The sequence below is a fragment of the Molossus molossus genome, unplaced genomic scaffold (assembly GCF_014108415.1).
Source record: "Molossus molossus isolate mMolMol1 unplaced genomic scaffold, mMolMol1.p scaffold_m16_p_17, whole genome shotgun sequence".
In the NCBI taxonomy this organism is placed as follows: domain Eukaryota; kingdom Metazoa; phylum Chordata; class Mammalia; order Chiroptera; family Molossidae; genus Molossus; species Molossus molossus.
Genome location: NW_023425352.1, coordinates 53208435 through 53231984, shown reverse-complemented (window position 1 = coordinate 53231984; position 23550 = coordinate 53208435). Strand labels below are relative to the sequence as shown.

The following is a 23550-nucleotide window of genomic DNA, read 5'->3' as shown; positions in this document are numbered from 1 at the left end:
TTTGAAATCATTCTGACTCATTTCTTTCCCTCACATCCCACATCCTATCCATCAGCAAAATCATTTTGATTATGTCTTCAAAATATATCCAGAATTTGACTACTACTCACCACCTCCATCATCTCCCTATCCAAATTACCATTAATTCTTACCTGGATTATAGCAGTGGCCTCCTAATTCTCACCAATAGGTGCCTCTTACCAAATCCTGCTTGAGAGGCCAAACAATATAAGGATTGAGAAATGACCAACGGGTTTGGTAGCTTGCATTCGCTGGAACGATAGGCATGAAAGCCCGATAGAACTGAATTTCACTCTATAGTGAAATTCTTCATGCCCCCTATGGTGTCCTCTCCTTGTTGATCTGGTAGTAACTCAACAAATCAAATTCCTGATTCAGAGCCTTTGCATTTTCTCTTCCTTCTACCAGGACCACCCTTCCTCCAGGTAGTCACATCTGGAATGCTGCACCTGCTTTCTCTCCTGAATTCAGATTTCTATTAAAACAGCTTCTGAGAGAAGCGGTCTCTTATCGGGCCATTTAAAATACTGTCTTCTTTTCTCTATCCCTTCATTTTCCTTCATAGCATTTCTGTCTACCCACCCCCCCTACACACTCTAGACTGTAAGCTCCATGAGGGGCTGTGTTTTGTTCACCACTGTATACCTGCCATAGCAAATAGTGGGTTCTCAATAAACACCTGTTGAATGAATAAATAAATGACCCTCGTATCAAATGCACAGTTACTACCAAAAGGTGCAAGCACACTCAACATTAAGACCTCTGAATAGAATAACCCTCTGGCCTCCAGAAATGTGGGCATTCGCCCTTAACACCTCTCTTAAATGTCGCCCTCTTAGAAGACGTACGGTAGCGCTTCCGCCCTCGCTCAGATCTCGGGAAAGGAGGGGCGGAGGTTTATGTCATCACTGTGCGCCCGCCTGCCCAGCGACGCGCCGGCCGCTGGCGCAGCCCTTCGCTCGCCCGGCCTCCCCCTCCCTGGTTCCGCGCTCTGGTTCCGCCATGGAATCCAACAAGGATGAAGCCGAGCGCTGTATTAGCATCGCCCTCAAGGCCATCCAGAGTAACCAGCCCGACCGGGCGCTCCGCTTCCTGGAGAAGGCGCAGAGACTGTACCCCACGCCGCGAGTTCGCAGTGAGTGTGAGGTGCCGGCGAGACAGAGGGGACATTAGAACTAATGGGGGGAATACGGGAACGGACCGACGGGAGCAGTTGGAGGAGGGGGAGGGGTGGCGAGGCGCGGCTACGCCTGCGCCCTGAGACGCGTGGTGGCTGCTGGGAGGTGTAGTCTTTCGCTCGCGCGCCTCTCCGGGATGCTGCACACCTGATGACGGGGGCAGCCGCGACTTCAGCTTTCCGGGTACTTGCCGAGCCCTCTGAAATGTGAAGTTCCCAGGAATAAGAGGGGCTGGCAGACGGGGCGAAGGGAACTTCCCTGAAAGCGAAATCGAACTACTTTTCCCAAGGGGCCATTCGGTGGCCCGGGGCCAGTTGCCGACCTGGGAAATACTATAGTTTAATAAACATAACTACTCTGATGGAGAGAATGGGTTCTACAGAGGGAAGAAAGACTTCCGAGCTTCGGACTGCCTGCAACGGCGTCTTCATGCCTTGCTCCCTTGCAGGTTTCCGGCTGAAGGCCAGGGACCACCCTCCCAAAACTAGAGCCGGCTTTTTCTGGCCCTCAGCCCCCAGTCCTCCGACCCCTTCCCCCAGATGCCACACCACCACCTTGGGCGGTCTGCCCAGAGACCGGACTTCTCCCTCCCTCCTGGAGCCTCTTCACTCCTTTGTGACATCCGGAGTGGACTGTCTTGGAGACGCTGGCCCCAGCCATCCCCACCACGGCCACCTCGCCCCAAGAGTGCATCAGTGGCTGGCCATATGGACGGCTGGACAGCAGCAGGCTGTCCTGCTATATGACCCGGGACTAAATGAAGCCTTCCAAACCAGGGAGGGAAAAGTAAGGTTGCCTCAACCACTCAGCATCTCGCTGGACCCAGGAACCCTCTTTTTCTTGAACCTAAGTCTTCAAAGAAGTTTTACTTAATACAAGCTGGAAGAGAGAAAGAGGTAGTCCATTAAAGATCCAGGGTTTGTGCCCGCAGTTACCACTTAGTAAACCGTCTGGCATATAATAAGTACTCAGAATCAGAAGACCTGAGTTTTGTTCTCATCCTAACTGCTACCATGTGATTTTTCTGAGGTTGGGTTTACTTAGCTAGAAAATTAAAGGGATGGCCAGATAATACGAATAACAGTAATACTGATAGGGCTTTTCAGTTTAGAAAGCTCTTTCGAATGCATTGTCTCATTTGAGCTTGCCTATCAGGGAGGCAGAGCAAAGATCATTATTTTTCTTCTGTAGATGAAGACATATCTCAGAGGCAAGGGACTTGCCCAATATTACACAGCTGGAAATTGGAAAGGTCTGTGACGATAAATATTTACTAAAGGAATAAAATGAAATTGGAAAGCAGTGGTCAGCCTCCTAATCGTCCTTGTCCACATTATGAGATTGAGAAAGGGAACACTAGCAGAAGAGGCAGCTGGATGCCTGCATTTCGATCTTTTGCCCTATTTGCTAGGACTGCTGAGGTAACACTTGAGGAACTTCTCTATGAAATAAATCACTCTGTATAAGAGGAACCCAGGGTAGGGTGGGGGCCCTCCAGCTCTCAAAATTCTTATCCCAGCTCTTGGAATTCTCTGACTGATGCCTCTGGCGGCTCAGGAGCAGGCAGCCAGGAATGGATGGTAACAGTATAGCTTGTGGAGATCTTCCTGTCAGCAGGCCTCCTGGTACAGGGGCTTTGATGGATGTCCTTCCTCGGCTGTAGTGCTGGAACTGGCTCAGACAGAAGAGTCACCTGCTGCATATTTGTAATATTTATGATATTCTGGAAAGAGTATAGGCTTCATGCTTCTCTGTAAACACCATCTTGTGCCATCTATGGCCCTGTGTGCTGAGCTGACAAGGACCTGGGGTTAATTGTGGCTCTGATGGGGAAATCTTGGTTAGAAAAATACTGGGTAGTATTGTCCACGCTCGATATGTGAGGTTTGAACTCATTCCAATTGCTCATTCAGTGTAGCCGACATTTTTGTTTTGTTTGAAAAGTCCTCTGCTTGATGCTAAATTGTACAGCAGAATTGGTAAGACATAATCCATTGCCTCCGGGAGCTTACAATCTAATGAAGGAGGCAGATTACAGAAAAGATAATGTTATAAGCCATAAAACAGTAACTGTGATTAAACAAAAATACAGTATCAGATGCTGAGGTCTTAAGGATAGACATGAAAAATCCAGTCCCTGCCTTCCCTGGGTCCACAGTCTGGTGAGGTGGAGGGAAGTCCTGGGGGTGAGGAGTGTGGAAGACCCTCTCCTGAACATTAAATTACAAGCAGCATAGTGAGTGCTGTAGTGAGCACATAAAAATAATGGTAGATCACAGTGAGGAAAGAGTTCAGGGAGGCAGTGTTTGAACTGTACTTTGGAGGAGGGTAGGAGACTTGGAGAAGAGCATACTGGAAGAAAGTCATGGAGGCTGGAAGTGTAAGGTTTAGAGGAAGAGGCTGAGTAGAGCAAGATCTGGAGGCTGTGGAGATGGTCATTTGAGTATAGAGAAGATTAAGTTTAGAAAGTAGAATGGGACCAGATTGTGGAAATCCTGTCCTGCCAACCAGAATATTCACATTATTCTGTAATTAATGAAAGAACCATTGAAGTTTTAGATGGCAGGAAGAAGAGAGGGGTGTTTTTCTTAAGAGAGAACAGTATGAAGTGTTAATAAGAGGAAAGAGAGACTAAAGGCAGAAAGTAGTTGGGAGACAGTTGCACTGAGTAGGTGAAGAGCTCTGAGGACCTGAGATAGAGGCCACTGGAGGGAGCTAACGAGCCTTGTGTGAGAGAGGGATGCTAAGGAGAAATGGGCATTCAGATCCAAGCCTCTGTGACTGGGAAGACAGCAAAGCCAAGGAGCATGAATGGAAAGAGGTAGGCAGAGTGCAAGGTGCTGGTGGGCTGGTGGGCTGGTGCTGGTGGGTTGTTCCAAAGGAACCGTCAGCCCCGCCGGTGTGGCTCAGTGGTTGAGTGTCAACCCATGCACCAAGAGGTCGCCTGTTTGATTCCCAGTTGTGGGCCAAATCCCCAATTGGGGGCATGCAAGTGGCAGCCAGTTGATGTTCTCTGTCATTGATGTTTCTATTTCTCTCTCCCTCTCCCTTCCTTTCTAAAATCAATAAAGAAAAAAAATTAAAATATAACAAAACAAAGGAGCTATCAGCTTAGAGCTCAGGAGCAAGAGCTTCAGGTTCCAGCTGAAAGTCTGGTCTCAGTGTGATGGGGCTCATTGGGGTTGTGCCTGGCCGAGTCACTGTAGGAAAGTGTGGAACCATGTAGAGGAGGCTGCTGCTGGCACACCCTTTGCCATAGAGTGAGATGGAGCAGCAACAGGAAGAGGCGGTCCCGGGAGAGAGCAGCTGCCAGGTAGCCATGGAGCAGTGTGTCAAGGAGGTGGTGAGCTGTACTGTCCTTGCTGCAGAGGCCACGTGGGAAAAGGGCAAGTTGAGAAATGAAAGGGGAGGTTCAAGAGCATGGAAGGAGTAGTGGAAGGACAGACAGAGGGAAGGGTTGGGGTGAGGAAGCTCGGAGCCGTCTTGAAGGGTCAGAGGACCTCACAGTGAAAAGATATGAGGGGCCTTGGCCATTGGGGTTCAGTTAGTTGGAAATCATCCCTAGAACCAAAGGGTCTTGGGTTCAATTCCCAGTCAGGGCACATACCCATTGTGGGTTTGATCCCCCATCAGGGCTCAGTAGGCAACCCATTGATGTTTCTCTCTCTCCTTCTCCCTCTCCCTCTCAAGTTATTAAAAACTTATCCTCGCCCTGGCCGGTTTGGCTCAGCGGTTAGAGCATCGGCCTGCAGTACGGAAAAACTTATCCTCAAGTGAGGATTTAGAAAAAATAAAACAAAAGATATGAGGAGACTTGAAACTCTGCAGGAAGTGGGACGGGGAAGCACCAAGGGTAGGACAGTCATACTGTGGAGCAGTGGCCGGGCCCTAAGCCGGGATGCCACAGGGCAGGGCTGGTGGAGCTCGTCAGTCCCTTTCTGGGAGTTTCTGTCCAGTGCCTGGCAGCCTAGTAGACATTGGCTTTGCCTGAGGCTTAGCAACCATGGTGAAAGGTACCAGGTTTTCCAGGAACTGATGAGAACAGCTGTAAGCCTCAGTTTCCCCAGCATGCAGAGAGAGGGTTGGCCTGAATAACCTTGCAGCACAGGCTGCCTGAACTTCTGTGAGATGCCTGGGTCCAGGCCAAGTCAGGAAAGCAAGGTGGGAAGGCCAGAGCAGGGAGAGGGGAGGTTTGTTGTCAAGAGATTTGGCATTCAGAGTCTAGGACCGAGAGATGTTCTAATACTGGCAAGGTCTAGAGTGGGATTGTCCATTCAGGTCATTCAGCCTTCATGAACCTCACTTTGTGCTCAGCCCTTCTATTCACCTGATATCACTAGGTCTTTTGTACCCCTAAGAGCAACCCTGTGAAGGCAGAGATCATATCTTCACTGAGGAATTAGATAACTTGACAAGTCTACATGATAATTAGCAAAAGAACCGGACTGTCTAGCTCCACTCCGAGACTCTCCCTACTCTAGCTTCCCTTTCCCGCCTTGCTTTGAACACTACAGGTACATAGAGGAGCCTGGAAATAAAAGTAACAGATACCACTTTATATTTGCTGGAAGTTGTGCTAAGTTCCTTATATGCATTTACTCATTTACTCCTCCAGCTCTCTCAAGGGAGGTACAGTTTTACCCAGAGGAGCTGAGTTAACTTGTCCAAGATGACCTTGCAAGCAGTGGCTAGGTTTGAACCCAGGCTGCCTGCCTCTGCGGCCAGGGGGTGAGGTGAGGCCACCCCTGTGGCTTTGGTGATAGAAGTGCTTCCACCTCTGTCACCTCTACCTCAGCTGCCACCTCTCCCACCCCAGCTTCGGTTTCTTCTTCCAGTTTCTTCCTTTTTCAGTGTCTGCCAGCTTTGCTGGAAAGGGGCAGAATCGGGATTTGAACCAGCCACGTCCATCTAACTCGAGTCGTATTAAGCTATTCTATCTACTACTCTTTTGTGACCTTTGCCTGTCAGCCACTGTGCCAGTGAGGGATGTAACTGCGAGTCAGGATGAGCCAGTCACGTCCCACAGGCCTGAGGGAGGAGGTGTCCGGACCACAAGAGCGGCCTACTTGTCAGCAACCAGAAATCTTTCGTTATCAACCCAAGCAGGAACCTTCTGTCTACCCAGAGCACATCTGTTTCCCTTTGGGCTCCCTTTCTGCAGCAAAGGGAAATTAGAGTGTCTGATTCTGTGTGACTGCCCTGGAAAGCTTCCAGAATCTTCCCTGAGAGGTACCGGAGAGAGTCTGTCCCATCTCCTGGCTGATGCTCTGTGACAACTGAATGGTTGGTCATGTTGTCCTTAGGGTAAATCAGCTCAGCCTGGACACTAGGGCTTTCCAAGAAATCAAAATAAGCAACTTCTTTAAAAGCCCTAAAAACAACAACTAGAAAACCAAGCTTCCCCCCCTCTGTCCATCTTGATCAGCATCTCTTCATCTGTTGGTCTCCTGCTTTGCAATTCCATTGATGCCTGGCATGGACCTGGCATCTGGGACAACCTGAAATGGCATGGTCACAACGGGGTCCAAAGCCTGCCGTGTGCTGCAGCTTGGCCTTCCCGAGCCTTAGAGCTCCGCAGTCCCTGCCATCTCGGGTCCCCTCACCCCTCTGGCCAACTAGTTCATCAGCCCAGGTCATAATTATCAGCAGCTCCTCATTTTGAACTTTTACTCTATGTCATTCCCTTGCTAGGTGCTTACGCACATTATCTTATTTCGTCGTCATACCCCCATTGTGAGGAAACAGACTCAGAGGGGTCTCCCCGTTTGACCAGGGTCATACTGTTAGGATTTAGCTGAGCTGAGGTTTGAGACCCGGCTCTTTCTGAATTTAACTTCTCTTCTGTACTTGGAATGACTATTAGAAGGGGCTCCCCCTGCCAGGTATGTGGTCTGGGATAAGAGCATAGTGAAAAGCAGGGTCTCATGAGCTGGATATCCTGGGGTTCAGGTGCTGCCTACCCAGCTTGTGCAGCCACAGGCTGGCCAACCAAATGCACAGCCCCCCCTTGTCACGGGGATGGTGGTAGTAAGACCTGCCTTTGAGGCCGTTGTGAAGACTGGAAGAGCTAACACATGCAGAGGGCTGTGTCTGGGCCTGCTCGACCGTGAGCACTCATTGCTGTTGCTCCTCTGAGTGCTCGCTCAGGGTTTGCTTCAGGAACCCCTCCACCTCCCTCCCGTGTGCAGACTCAGTTGTCAGCTCCCGTGTGTGGGCTTCCCAGCTGCTGACTTGGTGAGGTCCATGACTTTGCTGCAACTGAGGCAGCAGTGGCTCAGGGCACATTGGTTCACTTGAGTCCCAGTGTTCTGCTCCCAGCAAGCGCTGCTCCAGGCCCCTTGAGTGAGACCCAGGTGTGCTGCAGTACAGGGTTTCTGACACCCAGCACAGTGCCTTGAGCCCAGCAAGTCCCTGGCATGTTTTAAGAATCTGGGGAACAGTGGGCTGTGCTGGTGTCCTTCCTCAGCACAGAGGTGTCCTGGGTCCCTGCAGTGGTCCGGATGCCTGGTTTCCCAGGACACTGTAGCCCGGACGTGACTGGAGGTTCAGAACTGGTTTTGTGCCTGAAATAAATGCGCACAGGGGACCTCTGCCAGAGATTTGAGCTTGCCCTTATGGAGTCAGCAGGAACCAAGGCCTTGAATGAATAACCATGACCCTGTCTGAGGGAGACAGCTAATGCTATGTATAGACTCTGAACATTTGAAGTAGCACAATGGACATGGCCAGCCATTTGAAAAATGTAAAAAATAGCAAGTAGTGAGCACAGCAAATATTTATCCTGAGCCTCACGCCACCACCACCCCTCCAGGGCAGACTCATTGCCCCCATTCCTCCTCATGGCTAAGCAGAGGCCTCCAGGAAGCCTTCCTGACCAGTCCCAGAGAGATCAGATGTCCTGCAAAATGGGGTACCATTGCAAAGTGGGGTACCATTGCAAAGTGCTTCACCCGTCTCGGCTCTTAACAGAGGATGGCTGCTGAACATTTTACTTTGGGATCTAGAAAATCTGAAGCATTAATAGTTTATTTTGGGGAATAGGAAAAAAGAAAAAAATTAGTTTGTTTTGATGCTTAGTTTAAAATGACCTATGTGGCCCAGCCAGTGTGGCTCTGGATTGAATGTTGTCCCATGGACTGAGAGATCCTGGTTTGATTTCCTGGTCAGAGCACATGCCCGGGTTGCAAGCTCGCTCCCCAGTGGGGGGCGTGCAGGAGGTAGCCGATTGATGTTTCTCACATCGATGTTTCTATCTCTCTCTTTCTTCCTCTCTCTCTAAAAAAATAAAAATCAATAAAAAAATAAATGGCCTTTGTGTATCCTGCTGACTCCTGAGGACTATGGATCCTAAGAGAGCAAGTGACCACCCCACTAGCGCCCCACAGGCTCAAGTCAAGCAAGAGGGTAGTGGCTTTGCTGGCCAGTGTAGCTCAGTGGTTGAGCATCGACCCATGTACCAAGAGGTCACCGGTTCACATGCCCAGCTTGTGGGCCAAGTCCCCAGTGGGGGGCATGCAGGAGGCAGCCAGTCGATGTTCTCTCTCATCGATGTTTCTCTCTCTTTCTCTCCCTCTCCCTTCCTCTCTCTCGAAAATCAATAAAGAGAAAAAATTAAAATAAAAAAAAAAGAAGGTAGTGGCTTTGCCAGGAGAATAAGCCAGTGGGATGTGTGGGGCTCTGGCCTCTCCCAGGGCCAGATGGCCCCTCAGCCATGACATGGCTTTGCTGGAGCAGGAGCCCTGAATGGTTGTCTTGCTCTGCACAGCCCTGATCGAGTCCCTCAACCAGAAACCACAGTCTGCTGGTGACCAAGCCCAGCCCACAGGCACAGCCCATGCCACCCACAGGAAAGCAGGTGGGTCCGACGCCCCCTCGGCCAACGGTGAAGCTGGAGGAGGAGGAGAGACCACCAAAGGCTACACTTCGGAACAAGTAGCAGCTGTGAAAAGGTAGAAGGCTGGCCTGGCGGGCAGGTGCGGGGGCCTGGAGGTGGTGGGAAGTTTTCAAGTCTAGAGAAGTCTTCCTGTGGTGCGTCCTCCACCTCACATCTGCCTGTGGTCTGGATGGGCCCTGGGAGGGTCCTGAAGATGGAGGAGGTCCAAGTGGTCAGGCTCACCAGGCCACTCCTTATTTCCCACAAGGCCCTGGACTGTAGTGTGGGAATCAGGGCCCCGCTGTCCCCTCCCGCCAAGACAACCCACAGCAGAGACTGGAAATGCTGACACCACCACCACCTCTGCTGCTGGCCAGGCAGGCCTGGCCTCTTTACACAGCTCCATTTGTTCCATAGCGATGAGCCCTGGTCTCTCCCCTCAGATTCTCCCCCAACCCACAGCCCCACCCCCAACAAAGATCCTGTCAGACCAGAGCCTATGTGGGGAGAGAGGAAACAGGAGATGGTTACCCCTCCAAAGCTTGGGCAGGCCCTGCTCGGAGCAGCTCGCTACCAGGCCGAGATGGCCAGGCCAAGGCTTCTCGGGTGCTCGTTTCCCCCAGGCCTCCCTGCTAGCTGGCCTTGGGACCCCTCGGAGGTCATCCCCACATGGTTCTGGCTGATAGTAAAAACATCAGCAAACTTTAGGACTGCAGTTCATTCAGCCTGCATGTGACCTAGCATGATTATAGTTTGTTGTAAAAATGTATGCCAGATTTACATTTTTCTGACCAGACGAGTTTTGACCAGATAAGTCTATCAGTTGTGGGCAATAGAAACTGATTGTGGGGAGTTAGGGATGCCTGGAGAAGTTCAAGAATTGGGTTCTCTTCAGGACCCGAGATGGGGTGAATAGACACCTGCTATGGCCTTTATGTTGCCCACTCACGACCGAAATTGCAGGGAGAGGAGTCAGCTGGCCAAGCTTGGGACACACCTACCCTTGGGCAGAGGCCCTGATGGACAGTTTTTGTGAGGGTGCTCTTAGCAAAGGGAAGTGTTTCCTGGTCTGGCAAACACGACAGCTGCCCCCTCTTAAACCCTAAATGTAATGTTGGTGTTTCCTCTAGGCCCTGCCCAGGTCCCCATCCCAGTGGGAGCTTTCTGAAGCTCCCTTGCCTGCAGAGTCTGACAGCGTGTGCCCCGAAGCCCACTCAGAACTGTGTGCTCACACTGCTTGTTCCTCGCCCACCTCACCACACAGCCCTGGCCCATGTAGAGCCCCCCACCATGCTCTTCTCCCTCCCCCAGGGTCAAGCAGTGTAAAGATTACTACGAGATCCTGGGAGTGAGCAGGGGGGCCTCCGATGAGGACCTGAAGAAGGCCTACCGCAAGCTAGCCCTCAGATTCCACCCGGACAAGAACCACGCGCCTGGTGCCACTGAGGCTTTCAAGGGTGAGCCAGCCCTGGTCCCCGGTGTGGCGCTTGTGTGTCTGTTTGTCTGTTTTTTAAATCTTCACCCGATGACATTTTTCTATTATCTTTAGATAGAGTGGGAGGGAGGGAGGGAGGGAGGGAGAGAGAGAGAAACATCAGTGTGAGAGACACATCAACTGGTTGTCCCCCACACAACTCTGACCAGGGCCGAGGACGAACCGCAACCAAGGTACGTGCCCTTGACCGGAATCGAACCTGAGACTCTTTGGTCAGTGGGCCGACGCTCTAACCTCTGAGCCAGACCAGCCAGGGCGGTGTTGGTGTTTTTGTCTGTGGTCCTTGGAAGGGGAAAGGGGCTTTTCCAGGAAGCAGCCTTGGACCCAAGTCCTACCGGCCCAGGAGCTGCTTCCTGGCGAAGGTCCTAGTAGCCACCTCTAGCCACGCAGACTCTCAGTCAGATCGCACCGTCCTGCCTCCCTTCCTCCCCGTTCCCTGGGGGTTAGAGGAGGGGCCTGAGGAGACAGAGGACTGGTGGCTTCTCCTGGTCGTATGGTGATTAAGGGGCAGAAGCTGTCCTTCCTGACTCACCTGTTTGCAGTCCCCTGTCGTGGGATCTCCATAATGGTTTCCTGTGCTGAGAAGCTGGACAGCCCCATGCCGAGGGCCCCGGCCTGGTGACCTCAGCACCAGCAGCCATAGCCAGCCCACCCCAACCCCGTGCACACGTTCTGCAGGAGTGCGCATAGCTGTCTCTCTGGCCTCGGCTTGTTGGTTCCATTCTGGCCGAAATCATCAGCTGCTCTTTTTTATTTTATCAAGAATTTTATTTTCCTTTATTACTTTTTAGAGAGAGAGGAAGGAAGAGGGAGAGACAGGTAGAAATACGGATGAGAGAGAACATCAATTGGCCGCCTTCTGCATGCCCCCCACTGGAGGTTGGGCTCACAGCCTGGGCATGTGCCCCGACCAGGAATGGAACTGGTGACCTCCTGGTGCAGGGGTCGATGCTCAGCCGCTGAACCACACCAGCCAGGCTCATTAGCTGCTCTTTAATCAGTTAGATTTTCATTGAACTTGCACACATGTACAGACTCTGCCAGCACTGTGTTACTGGGCACCGCAGTTCCACATCCCCCAGACATCTCTCATGCCCACCTTGTCTTCCTTGGGACCTTCAGGATCTTTGGCTCACCTCCCTTGGGGAGATAGCATGGTGACTCGCCTCGCCTGGCCAGGCAGGGTGCTGCACAGTCCTGGGGCTGTGGCCATAGTCAGGTGGGGATCCTGGCTGTGCTATCTCTGGAGCCTACCACAGGTGCTCCTTGGGGCTGGTCCTGCATGGGACAGTCTGCAGGCATTGTCCCCTGCTGCCTGTCAGCCCAGAGGATGAAGGAGAATGGGAGCAGGGAAGCAAGGTGGCTGTGGTTAATGTTTCTCTAGCCCTGGCCTCTGCCTGCAGCCTACCGGACAGGCACTGAGAGGCCCATCAGGCCTTATTGGGTGGGAGAAGGAGGGGCTTTCTCCTTATTCTCAGGCTGCAGGTTCTGAAGCAGACGCAGCTCTGCCTCATTCCTGAGCGAGTGGGCCACCTGAGAAAGAGCAAGAGACTCAGGAGGGTCTGAGCTGGGGTCTTTTGGCACCCAGCCTTCCCATCTGGGGAGCTCTACTGGGGAGGCCCCAGTGCCAGGCAGAAGAATGGCAACTGGGACCTAGACCCCAGGGAAAACAGGGCTCCTCGCCCAGGCCACACAAGCAGCAGTGGAGGAACCGCGACCAGACCAGGGAGTTAGCCTTTCGCCTTCCCCTGCAGCTCCTGCTGCTGCCAGTTTACAGCAGGACACCGTGTGTCTAATTGGCGCACTGTGACTTCAAGATGCATAACCTCCAGAAAGAAATGCCCCATCCACTGCACCCCTCAAGAGAGAGGAATGGGGGGAGAGGTTTGATGATTCTCATAAAGACGGAGAGCAGACTCGAAGCAAACGCCTGGCTCCGGTATCAGAGCTCTAGGAGCTTACCTAACCTCCCTGAGCCTATTTTCCTGTCGGTGAAATGGAGATAGGGTTGCTGCTAAGAGTAACTAAGATAAAGCCCATGAAGGGCCTGGTGTGTAAAAAAAGTTGGACTCTCATCATGAGGTGAAGAGCGAGGCGCCTGAATTTAATTCCCTACGCAGCCCAGACTGCCCAGATCCACTTAGAGGTACTCCTGCATGCCCCCTCCCACAGTTGTCCAGTAGCTGAGCCTCCCACTGGCCCCAAGGACTCCTGCTTCCTAAGCACCACCTAAGTACCTAAAGGAAGTGAGCCGCTGGCTGCCATGGGCCATGTCACCCACACCCCCAGCATCCCCAGGCCTGACCTTTCTACCTCCTTTCTAGCCATTGGCACGGCATATGCAGTACTTAGCAACCCAGAGAAAAGGAAGCAGTATGACCAGTTTGGTGATGACAAGAGCCCGGCAGCCCGGCACGGCCATGGGCATGGGGACTTCCACCGTGGCTTTGAGGCTGACATCTCCCCTGAAGACCTTTTCAACATGTTCTTTGGAGGTGGCTTCCCATCTAGTAAGTTCCTCCACCCTCCCCACAGCCAGGTCTCACCAGGACGATGGTGGGAGACTGGATGCCATCTCTCCCTTTCCAAGCCCCACTCCTGATTCAGCCCCTTTGACCCCCAGGTAACGTCCATGTCTACAGCAACGGCCGTATGCGCTATAACTACCAGCAAAGGCAGGACCGCAGGGAGAACCAGGGTGACGTGAGTGAGGAGGGTGCTGGGGAGAGGCGGGGAGGACCTCACCACAGGGTGTGAGGCTGGAAGGGGTAGTGACATGCCAGCTGTCTATTCTGGGATGGCAGTGTTCCCACAACTCAGCTTAGGAGCCATCTTGGGCCTCCCTTGACATTCTGCTGAGCGACACCAGAGGGAGCCACACTCCACATTGCCCACCGGATGAGTGGGGATTTGATGGCCTCTGGGAATGTAATGCAGAATGTTTCCCACCTACAGAAAGCTTTGAGTGTGAACAGCCTTTGTGCAGTTTATTTGTTCATAAGGCCAACATTTTCCAAACTTCACGGAAGAACTGTAAAGGATGACTATAGGTGCTGGCTCCTGTCTTTTCAGCATCAAAAAATGTATGCAAAAGGTACAGCAAGACAGTGCTTCAGGCCCATTTTGAATGCCGGAAGAACAGCTAGCTAACTAAAATGAAAATACTGTTGCAGAGCATTTAAAATTGTGGCAGGCAGAAGGGTTCCCTTTTGCTCTGACAATGTGGCCGTATGTTTTTATTTATTTTTAAACTTTTATTTTGTGTATATTTATCATACAGAATAGTTTTTAAATTAGAAATTGTCACACAATGAACACATTTATTTATTTTTTTATTTTTTATTTTTTATTTTTTTTATTTTTTTCCTCACCCGAGGACATTTTTCCATTTTTTGTACAGATAGAGTGGGAGGGAGAGAGAGGAAGAGAGAGAGAGAGAGAAACATCGATGTGAAAGGGACACATCGAGTGGCTGCCACCCGCACAACCAACCAGGGCCGGGGACAAACTGCAACCGAGGTACATGCCCTTAGCGGGAACCGAACCCGGGTCTCTCTGGACCGCAGGCCAACGCTCTAACCACTGAGCCAAACCGGCCAGGGCTGAACACATTAATTTTTATTTATAGTTTTTTAACTGGCAACTTTTAATTGGTAATATATTCGTATGGTTTGAAATTCAAAAGGTCTGTGTAGTGAAGTCTCCCTCCAGGTCAGCCTCCCATTGTCCTGGAGGCAGCCACTTTGGCTCCTCTTGTCATATTCTCTCACAAGTGCATATACCCACCTTCTTCCTGTATTTAACACCAGTTGCTGTTTTGTTTTTATCTGGGGAAGGTGGCAGGTTTCTGTATTTGGGGGAACTATAGGAGGAAAGGGGAGAGTGATGTCATGGCCTGTTTGTGTGGTAACTGCCTCCTGACACCTGGGCTCCACTGTGCTGGGGACACTGGGGGTGACTGTGGCCAACCCTGCACCCCAGCCCAGGTCTGGCTTAGGTGACCATTGGCTCTTCCCTCCAGGGCGGGCTGGGGGTATTTGTCCAACTGATGCCCATCCTCATCCTGATCCTCGTGTCAGCTCTCAGCCAGCTCATGGTCTCCAGTCCACCCTACAGTCTGAGCCTGAGGCCGTGAGTACCTGTAGCTGGGGGTGAGGCCCGGGTGGTGGGAAGATGGGGACTTGTGGAGTTTCAGCCAATCCCGCGGACTCTTTTTTGTTTGTTTGTTTTTATTGATTTTTTAGAGAGAAAAATAGAAACACTGATGTGAAAAACATCAATCAGCTGCCTCCTGCACACCCCCTACTGGGGATCGAGTCCGCAACCCGGACATATGCCATAACTGCGCATCCACGTGGGACCTTAGTCCACGGGACAACGCTCAGTCTACTGAGCCACACCAGCAGGGCACCATCCCGCAGATTCTTGATCATAATGCAGGAAGCTAGTTTAGAATCAAGAAAATACACTTTCCATGTTGAGCAGAAGTTCTTGATCTGTTTAGAGTCATGGTCCCCTAAGAAAATGCAATGAAAATTGCAGATATTTTTCTTAGAACCCTGCACACACACACAATTGATTTCACAGGCTTCATGACCCACCCACCCCGTCTTATTGGATGACCTTGAGATAAGAATCTCTGCTCTTATGGTTCAGGGCAGGGCCCTAGGGCCATGGAAAGAACAGAGAAGGGTGGCTTTGAATTTCAGCTCCTCTACTAACTAAGCAGTTGTGTGACCCTGGACAACTTCTCTGAGCCTTGGTTTCCTCAACTATAAAATAGGAACAACATCTACCTGCTTATGAAAATTAAGTGAGTAAAACACAAAGTGCCAAAGCTCACTGGAAATGCTCAACAATGTCTGTTGCCCTGGCCAGTTTTGCGCAGTGGTTAGAGCGTTGGCCCGCTGACCAAAGAGTCTTGGGTTCGATTCCGGTCAAGGGCATGTGCCTCGGTTGTGGTTCATCTCTGGCCCTGATTGGGGTCATGGGGGAGGCAACCAATCGATGTGTCCCTTCACGTTGATGTTTCTCTCTCCCTCCCTCCCACTCTGTCTAAAGATAAATAGAAAAAAAAAAACAATGTTTGTTGAATGAACATATGGTCTCAACTGCCAGTAGTGAACTCGGGCAAGTTATTTGACCATTTAAGGTGTCAGCTCCCTGATTTATTTATATCACCTGACAGTATCTGATAGTGGGTGCTCAGTTCCTGAAGCCCTCTGCTCCTACCTGGAGACTTGGCTCTAGCTGGGAGCCTGGCAGCATCCCAGTCAGCCAGCAGGGGGCAGAGTCTGTCCACTGGGCCCACACCAGCCAGCACAGGTGGTCCTGGCCTGATAGCACCCCTTTTCTCTGCAGCTGGAGATGACAGGCAGCGGTGGGCAGGCAGGGACTGTCCTCCCCAGAGCCCTGACTCCTGTTTGTGTATTGAGGCTCTTCCCACAGCCTGTGAGCCTGTGGTTGGGGCTGGAATTTAGAATCCAAAAGCTGGAAAGATACAACTTTTTGGAATCTTTCCTGTCATTTTGTTCCTGAGCCTCTTAACTCTACACTGGGAGCTCCTGGATAGGCAGGCAGGCAGGCAGGCCCTTGGCAAGGATTGGCTTAGGGGATGTCTTAGGGAAGCAGAGGCACAGGGAGCTCGTCACACAGCTCTTCAGAGAGGAAGCCCAGACTCACACCAGGTTCCCGCTTCCCTCACCGGGCCTCTTAGAAAGGGGCTTCTCCCCAGGGCCCCCGAGTCCACAGTGTAGTAAGCACAGAACCTGAGGAAGTGCTCGCCGTAGCCCGGGCCTCTCGTAGAGCAGGGACACCCTGCTTTTCTTCAGGCCCTCGCTCCGGGTGCGGTGCAAGTTTCCGCTCTGGTTCGGGAGGGCGGCAGCTACTCCTGGGGCCTGTGTGGCACCTCCCGTCAGGGGCCTTGTCATCCCTGGGGCTACCCTGGGCCTGGGCCCTGTGCCCACTTTGTGCCTGGTATGTTTCTGGCCAGATCGGTGGGCCACATTCACAAGCGAGTCACTGACCATCTGAACGTCATCTACTACGTGGCAGACACCTTCTCTCAGGAGTACACAGGCTCCAGTCTGAAAACAGTTGAGCGGAACGTGGAAGATGATTATATCGCTAACCTCCGAAACAACTGCTGGAAGGAGAAGCAGCAAAGTGAGTATAGGTGTTGGAGGCACGAAGCTTGAGAACAAGGAAGGAGAAAGTCCTACTTGCCCAGTGATTTGTGACCCAGCACCTGGCACTGCCCTGCACCAGCCACCTCCTGGCCAAGAGCTGGGCTCCACCCCTGTTTCCCTGGAGCTAGGAGCTGGGGGCCACCTGGAGATTCCCTCTAGGTTCCTGTAAGTCACTGCAGTCAGCCTGTTGTTTGGCTGCCAGAGACACCTATGTCCACAGAGACTGGAGCAGATCTGGGCACCCACTGATTGCACATCTGGCTTTATCTGTGGGACCCTAGGGAGGTCTGACCAGGATGACAGTTCTTACCTTAGCTGGCCCTCCCCTACTCTATAGAAAGGGGCTACTGTCCCTACCCCAAGTTGGGATCATGGTCTTTGCTCCTTCGGGGTCCTTCCTAAAGGTCATCTGCCCTAGCTCCTGGGCCTATAACAGCCTTCCTCCTGCCCCACAGGCCAGACAAGTGCCCTAGCAAGCTTCAGGAGGTATCGGATATGTCTTAACCCTGCCCCATTGCTTTGCAGAGGAAGGCTTGTTATATCGGGCCCGCTACTTCGGCGACACAGACATGTACCACAAAGCACAGAGGATGAGCACCCCAAGCTGTAACCGACTGTCAGAGGTGCAGGCCTCCCTGCATGGATAGTCCTGGGCCAGCCACACAACAGAGGTCCAAGTATGAGCCAGGGTCTCCTCTGCCCTGCAATTTCTGGCAGCTCTGGCCCTGGTCATAAGGCAGAGGAGGGTGGGAGGGAGAGAGCCTAGTGATGATGGCACAGACTCCTTGTCCCCAGCCTGACCTCCAGCTGCAGAGTTGGGGCGACTCGGGTGTACTTGGAAATTGAGGTTTGCTTCAGGCCTCTACTTTTCACCCCACCCCACCCTACTCCCTGACTCTGGGGCTGGGGCTGTGGGGTCCTCAAGAGCCAAGCAGAAGGGGGAGCCCAAGTCTGCTGCTGAGAGCCACTCAGCCTCCTTGGCCTGCTCCAGCCATCGGTCAGCACGGCTCTTTCCCAAGTGCAGCAGACTATTGTCTGCATCCTGATGTTTAAGCCACCAAATTCCTGGGCCTGAGATAGCCCCCACACAGGGAGGACCACGTGGGAACGGTTGGGCCAAGAGCCCTCCTCTTCCTCTGCTCTTCTGAGCATAGGCCATGGAACAAGATGGGAGCCCAACAAAGGGCAGGGGAGGGAGCCAACAGGTTGGGGACAGGAGAGGTCTGTGCACCCTGACTGCTCCCTCTTGTGGGATCAGAGGCTGGCTGGCTGGCTGTGTCTCTCTCTCTTTTGTCTCTGTCTGTCTCTCACTGTCTCTCATGCTACTGAACCTACAGCCTGGAAGCCACAGGCATCTCACCTGTGGTCTGAGGAAGGGAACAGAAGGTCATGAGTTCAGGGTCAACTGCAGTGCCCTCAGCACAAGGGCGGGGGGGGAGTTGCTTGTATCAGTTACTTGCCTCCTTTACCCCTATGTGTAAGTAGTGGGCTCTGCTTCCAGCACTAGCCAGAGGGGACAACTTGGACCAAGCCCAGAGGAGTGTGGGCAGGGCCAGGAAAGGTTATTTTTCATGTTAGTGCCCAGTCCATCCCTCTGCCTGTGTCCCCACAGCAGGGATCCGGGTACAGACTCTCTGCTTTGAGGCTGTTTACTTGCGCCTCCAGGAGAGTGGAGCAGGCTGCAGGTGGGCAAATGGGCAAAGCTCAGGTGGGCAGGACTGTGGCAGGGAGGGTTGCTTGTTCATGTGGGCTAAGCTCGAGACTCGACTGCCAAGCTAACTGCTCCACTCTCCTCCCCAGACCATGAAATCCCTGGAGAATTTTTGGTGACATGCACTGAGCCAAGGTGATGGACTGTATATTTAAGGAAAGACATAAAAAGGAGAAAAACAAAACATTAAAATGGATTGGAGGCCGAACGCCGCACAGCTGTCCTCTCTCTCACCCAGTCAGTGCAGAAAGCTCTTAGGACAGACAGGAAAACCTGCCACCGGCTGCTTCCCTTCCTCCCAGGGCTGGCAGAGGCTCAGGCTCCACATTGGCTCTCTCCTAGGATACAGAAACCATGGCAACGAAAGCAGAATGTAAAACTTGCAGCAAATGTCTGTGGGAAGGGCTGGGGGAGGGGACTCCCCACTGCCTTTCTTCCCCCTCCCAGAAGCTACCACCAGTCACCTCTCAGTGGAATCCGGTGGTCAGAGGCATAGGTCAAGGATAGAAAGGAGGAAAGAACTTTCCAGAGAATGTAATTTATAGATGCATGTATATGTATATATATCTATTTATATGTAAATAGCATATATAAAGATATATATAGATATATAATCTACTTTTTGAACTATGCAGGGATTTGGTGAATTGATTGGCTGATTTCTTCCGTTTTAGAAAACGGACTGTTTGGGTATGGCAGCCTGGTCCTTCAAAGGCTAGACATTAGCCATAGCTGACAACATAAGGAAAGTCGGCCATAGCTTTTAACATTCCCCTCAACCCCCGCCTGGTTTGGATGGCAACAGCAGTCATGACCGTGTAAATCTGTAGAAAACTTGAAAGTTGCCAGGTTTATGGTTAAGCTGAAGGGGAGAAAGTGCCCTTAGGGCCAGGTGCCATGTCAGTATTGAGTCATGGTAGAGGCCCCAGGTAGCCTTCTGGGGTGAGATCACCCACCTCAAGCTTCGGCCAGCTCAGATGGGCTCTTTGTCCTGGTGCCCGGAGCCCTCTGACCCCCTGCCACAGAGAACAGCCCGGTGGAAGAGGAGCCAGGTTCTGCCTAGCCACCTCCCCCCTTAGTGAGTTTTGCCTTATAGGTGCCACAGGGCACAGCTCCATGGTCGCCACTGGTTTTTCCCGAGTCGTGCACCAAGGACTCCAGAAGGCTCTTCCTCCAAGAGTCAGCCCACTGGTACCCAGGACCCCAGGGCAACAGCCAACTCCTGAAGAAAGCCGGTGCCTGTGGGCACCTCTGCCTCTGCACTCCCTGGACATGGTGCCACCCAGCCTTCTCCTGCACTTGGACGAGGATGCAGCTGAACCAGAGGGTTTCTTATCCTCACCTTCATATAAGGGTTTTTCTCAAAACAGCAGTTGCTGCCACGGGAAGGGAGGATTTTGTTTATTCCCAGTTTCAACTGGGTTTTTTGGAATTACCGTTTTTTTCCCCCAAATTTTCCTCTGGCGGTGGGTGTGTCGAGCCTGCCATCTTCCACAGCCTTACTTCCCAAGCTGCCGGCTAGGCGGTGTGAGCCGTCTTCCCAGTTTCTCCTGGCTCGGTTTTTAAAGTCCCCAAACAAATAGAATTCTTGCTGGAAAAGGAAGCTTGGTAAAGAAATGTCAGTTCTGGTTTTTGAACAAGATCCTGCCCTGTGATGAAACAGCCACCCCGGCCCAGAGAGATGTTGAGAACTGGACATGGGCAAGAGTGTCCCAGCACAGTGGCCCTGGTGCTCTGCCCACAGTGTCCTGATGGCTGGTCTCGGGAGATGTCCCTAGACGAGCTAAGCCATGTGCAATAAGAACAGGTCCTAAAGGATCCCCCGAGAAGCTGTATTTCTTGAAAGAATTCTGAAATTGTACATCTATAAATATATGTTTATTATGTGACTGGCTGTGGTGGGTCTGCATTGAGCAAGGGGGCTAATGTGGGGAGGCACCAGCACCTGTTGCTACTGAGATCCCACAAGGAGTTTTTGGTGAGGAGCCTGAGTGTCCCCCTCACCCTTTGCCCCAGCTGACAGCCTAAGGTCATCAGTGTTCCAGGGCTGACTCCATCCAGGCAGAGGGTAAGGGACTCAAGCCAGGCCCCTGGGATCCCCATGCCAGCTCTAGGGTGACAACTGGGACATGGTCTCAACCTCTGCTTGCCCCTGCCCCTGCCCCTGCCCCCTCCACCTCTTCTATCCCGTCAGGCCTGCTGTGAGCCAGCCGGTTCCGAATATCCCTCCTCCCCAGCCCGAGGCTCTAGCCCAGTCCGGACACAGGGCCAAGGAAAAGTTCTCCGAGTTTCTTTCCATCTCTGGCTGCACAGTCTTTCCGGCCATCTTTCCCACACCGCCCCCACAGCCTGCCCTCCTCCCCCAGAAGGTTGGAAAAGTTAAAAATGAGGCAGCGCCGGTGGGACTTCCCATGAATGGGCCGGCAGATCTGCCCGGGGCCTCCTGGAAACAGGGCCCTGCAGCCCTGACTGGCGGCCTGAGGCCCCTCCCGCTGCCGCTCCAGCCAAAGGCAGGCAGGCTGCCTGGTGGTGCCACTGCGGCCTGGGAGCTCATTGGCTGCCCCACCCGGGTCACCGCAGCCTGCCCTGCCTGGTCTGCGAGCTGCCACTTGTTAACTGCAGTTGGCAGGGGCGGTCCGGCCGCCCCCACTTACCCAACCCATCCCCCTGCCCTCAGCTTGCGGCTCCGCACGCCAGAAAGGGCGGGACAGACTCCAACTGTTTGCTGCAAAAAAGAGCCTTTGACAAGTGTCCCCACCCACTGTCAGGTGGCAAAATCTCTAGTCCACCCAAGCTCCTGGGGTCTGCCAGCTTATCTCCTCATTCCAGGCTGCACCCAGGTCTCAAAAAGGGAACTGGTCCAAGGAGCAAGGTGCTGGCATCCCAGCCCAACTGTAACCTCATCCCCACCCCGACTTGCCCAGGCAAAGTCACCTGGCTTTCTAGGGGACACAAACAGCAGCATCAGGACTCAGGTAAATAGACTGGGACACAGCGTCAGTTCTGGAGCAACTCAGAGTACTTCACAGATGTCACACCATGTGAGTCCAGCAAGTCTGTTCCAGAGCAGGAAACCGGCTTGGGGGAGGGAAGGCCTGACCAAGGGTCTTTCTGAAGCTGTGTATATCTTGGGGGGAGGGGGAGCAAAGCAATCATTCTGCAAACATTTGCTGAACCCAGCTCTGTTCTCAAGGGAATCAAACCTGTTTCTGCCAAGTGGAGTGGTGGAGACCTGAGTTCCAAAGGGAAGAAAGGCCACAGTGAGCAAAAGGGGACCTAACCTACAGGCTTGAGCTGGGGACGAGCTGCCGGCAGAAGCAGGTGCACTCTCAGCAATGACCAAGGTGTCCCACCCAGGTGTGCAGGGCAACCTCCCTGAGTTGGCATCACTTCCAAAGGCAGCATACATCAGCTGGGTGTCGTGGACTCTGCAGCCCCGCCGGCGGGGCTGGGTCCATGCACTGACCGACCTCAGGCCTGTCACTTAGCCTCCCTCAGCCTGTGTCCTTATCTGCAGAATGGGAGTAACAAGACCACCTGCCTCACTGGGTTATTGTGATGAAAAAAGGAGTTATCACATAGATAGTGCACAGTGTCTGGTACATAGGACGCTCTACTGTCTTCAATCAACAAAGATTAACCCACCAACTAAGTGTCAAGTCCCATTCCAAGTATTAAAACCACAAAGGTGACTAAGACATGGACTGCCCTGGAGGAGTTACTAGGCGGGGAAGAAGCCAGAGTTCAACAGAGCCCAGGGCCCAGAGGACGGATACAAACAGACGTGGGAGCTGGCAGGTACTCAGGTGGAGCAGCTCTGGCTGGGAACTTGATAAGGGAACTGGCATCTGTGAAGGAGGTGGGAGTGAGGTCAGGGCTGGGGGTGGAGTGGGTACTCTGGCCAGAGCGGACAGTGTGAGCAGAGTCCTGGAGCTGGGAAAGTACGGAAGTGACTGCATTCAGGGAACAATACATGGGCCAGGTCACCAATCTATAATTGTCACCTTGCCAGTCACACCCAGTGGCCATGGGCAAAGAAAGAACTCACTGAGAATGAATGAACAAGAACTCCTGTGCTCAGGGAGGCTGACCAGAACAAGTAATCCTGTAAGGCTACATGTCCCCGTGGCGGGGAGTGGGCAGAGGGGACTGGCAAGGCTGGAGGCCAGGAGCAGCATTCACCCCATCATCCCCTCCCCCCAGGTTCCCATAGAGGGGTGTTTCCCCAGGAACAGGGCCTAGGCCTCCTGTCGCTTCCACAGCCTCACACCCATTTCTGTAGGAAATAAAGGTCCAGGGCCCAGACAAGACGAGGGGTATGAGGGAGGCACTCTCTAGGACCCCCATGGCCAAGCAGTCTTCCCAGAGCCCAAGAGTTGGGGGTTTGTTTGGGAGGAGAGTGGGAAGTCTGACCCACCACACCTTGGCCCCCTTTTTCCCATTCCCCTTGGATGATTTGGTCTGAACAAAGGCCGGGGGAGCTCAGCCCTGTGTTTTATAGCTGAGGGAGGGGCAGTTCCCCAGTGGAGTTGGTGCTGGTAAGAGCGAGTGGTCAGGCTCAGAGCCGTCAGGGAGTCCAGCCAGCAGCTCCACTTCCTTATCTGGATTGTTGCCATTTTTTCTGATGGACAAAGTGAGAGGCCCAAGAGACAGATGTCTGAGCAGCACAGAGGATGTTGGTGATCTCTTTTTACAGATGGAGAAAGTGGAGGCCAGAGAGATACAGTGAGGCCCTTTTCCTGGCTCCAGGTGGCTGGCAGGGCCCTCGTGCGCTGACCCCACTGCCCGCCAGAGCCTCCTCCACCCACCCTTTCCCGACACGTTGCCCCAGTTCCCTCTGCCAGCAGCGGCCTGCTGCTCCTCCGCCCCATCTCCTCCGGAGGCCTGCGCGTTCCCACAGCCTCCGCCTGGCCCTGCCTCCAGCCCTGTGATGCTGTGCAGTTCTTACATGAAGGCTTCACACCCTGGAAAGCCAGGGGCTGCCTGGGGCCCGCCTGTCTGTCTTGTTCAGTGCTACAGCCCAAGGCCGTCACAGTGGGGCCTCCATGAACACTGCTGAAGGCAGAAGGGTGCCTACCCGACCA

At 52.8% G+C, this 23550-nt stretch overlaps 1 protein-coding gene across 3 annotated transcripts; it reads left to right on the top strand.

The window, feature by feature from the left end:
• The first annotated feature begins 768 nt into the window (after positions 1-768).
• On the top strand, positions 769-20355 carry DNAJB12 (DnaJ heat shock protein family (Hsp40) member B12). Of its 3 annotated transcripts, none has more exons than XM_036265462.1 (9): positions 769-1156; positions 8965-9148; positions 10384-10529; positions 12892-13077; positions 13191-13270; positions 14589-14698; positions 16560-16732; positions 17281-17378; positions 18556-20355. In XM_036265462.1, the coding sequence occupies exons 1-9, from the start codon at positions 814-816 to the stop codon at positions 18583-18585; spliced, it is 1350 nt and encodes a 449-aa protein (XP_036121355.1). In that variant the 5' UTR covers positions 769-813; the 3' UTR covers positions 18586-20355. The 3 variants fall into 3 exon arrangements, with proteins under 3 accessions (XP_036121355.1, XP_036121354.1, XP_036121353.1); XM_036265461.1 differs by having other exon boundaries at positions 992-1156; positions 17281-17426; XM_036265460.1 differs by having other exon boundaries at positions 992-1156; positions 17281-17432.
• Positions 20356-23550: the final 3195 nt, after the last annotated feature.

Coding starts and splice junctions, on each gene's coding strand:
- DNAJB12 (XM_036265462.1), top strand. CDS start 814: ATGTGGGCATTCGCCCTTAACACCTCTCTTAAATGTCGCCCTCTTAGA. Junction 10,530..12,891: donor TGCCACTGAGGCTTTCAAGG/GTGAGCCAGCCC, acceptor CCTCCTTTCTAG/CCATTGGCACGGCATATGCA. Junction 16,733..17,280: donor CTGGAAGGAGAAGCAGCAAA/GTGAGTATAGGT, acceptor ATTGCTTTGCAG/AGGAAGGCTTGTTATATCGG.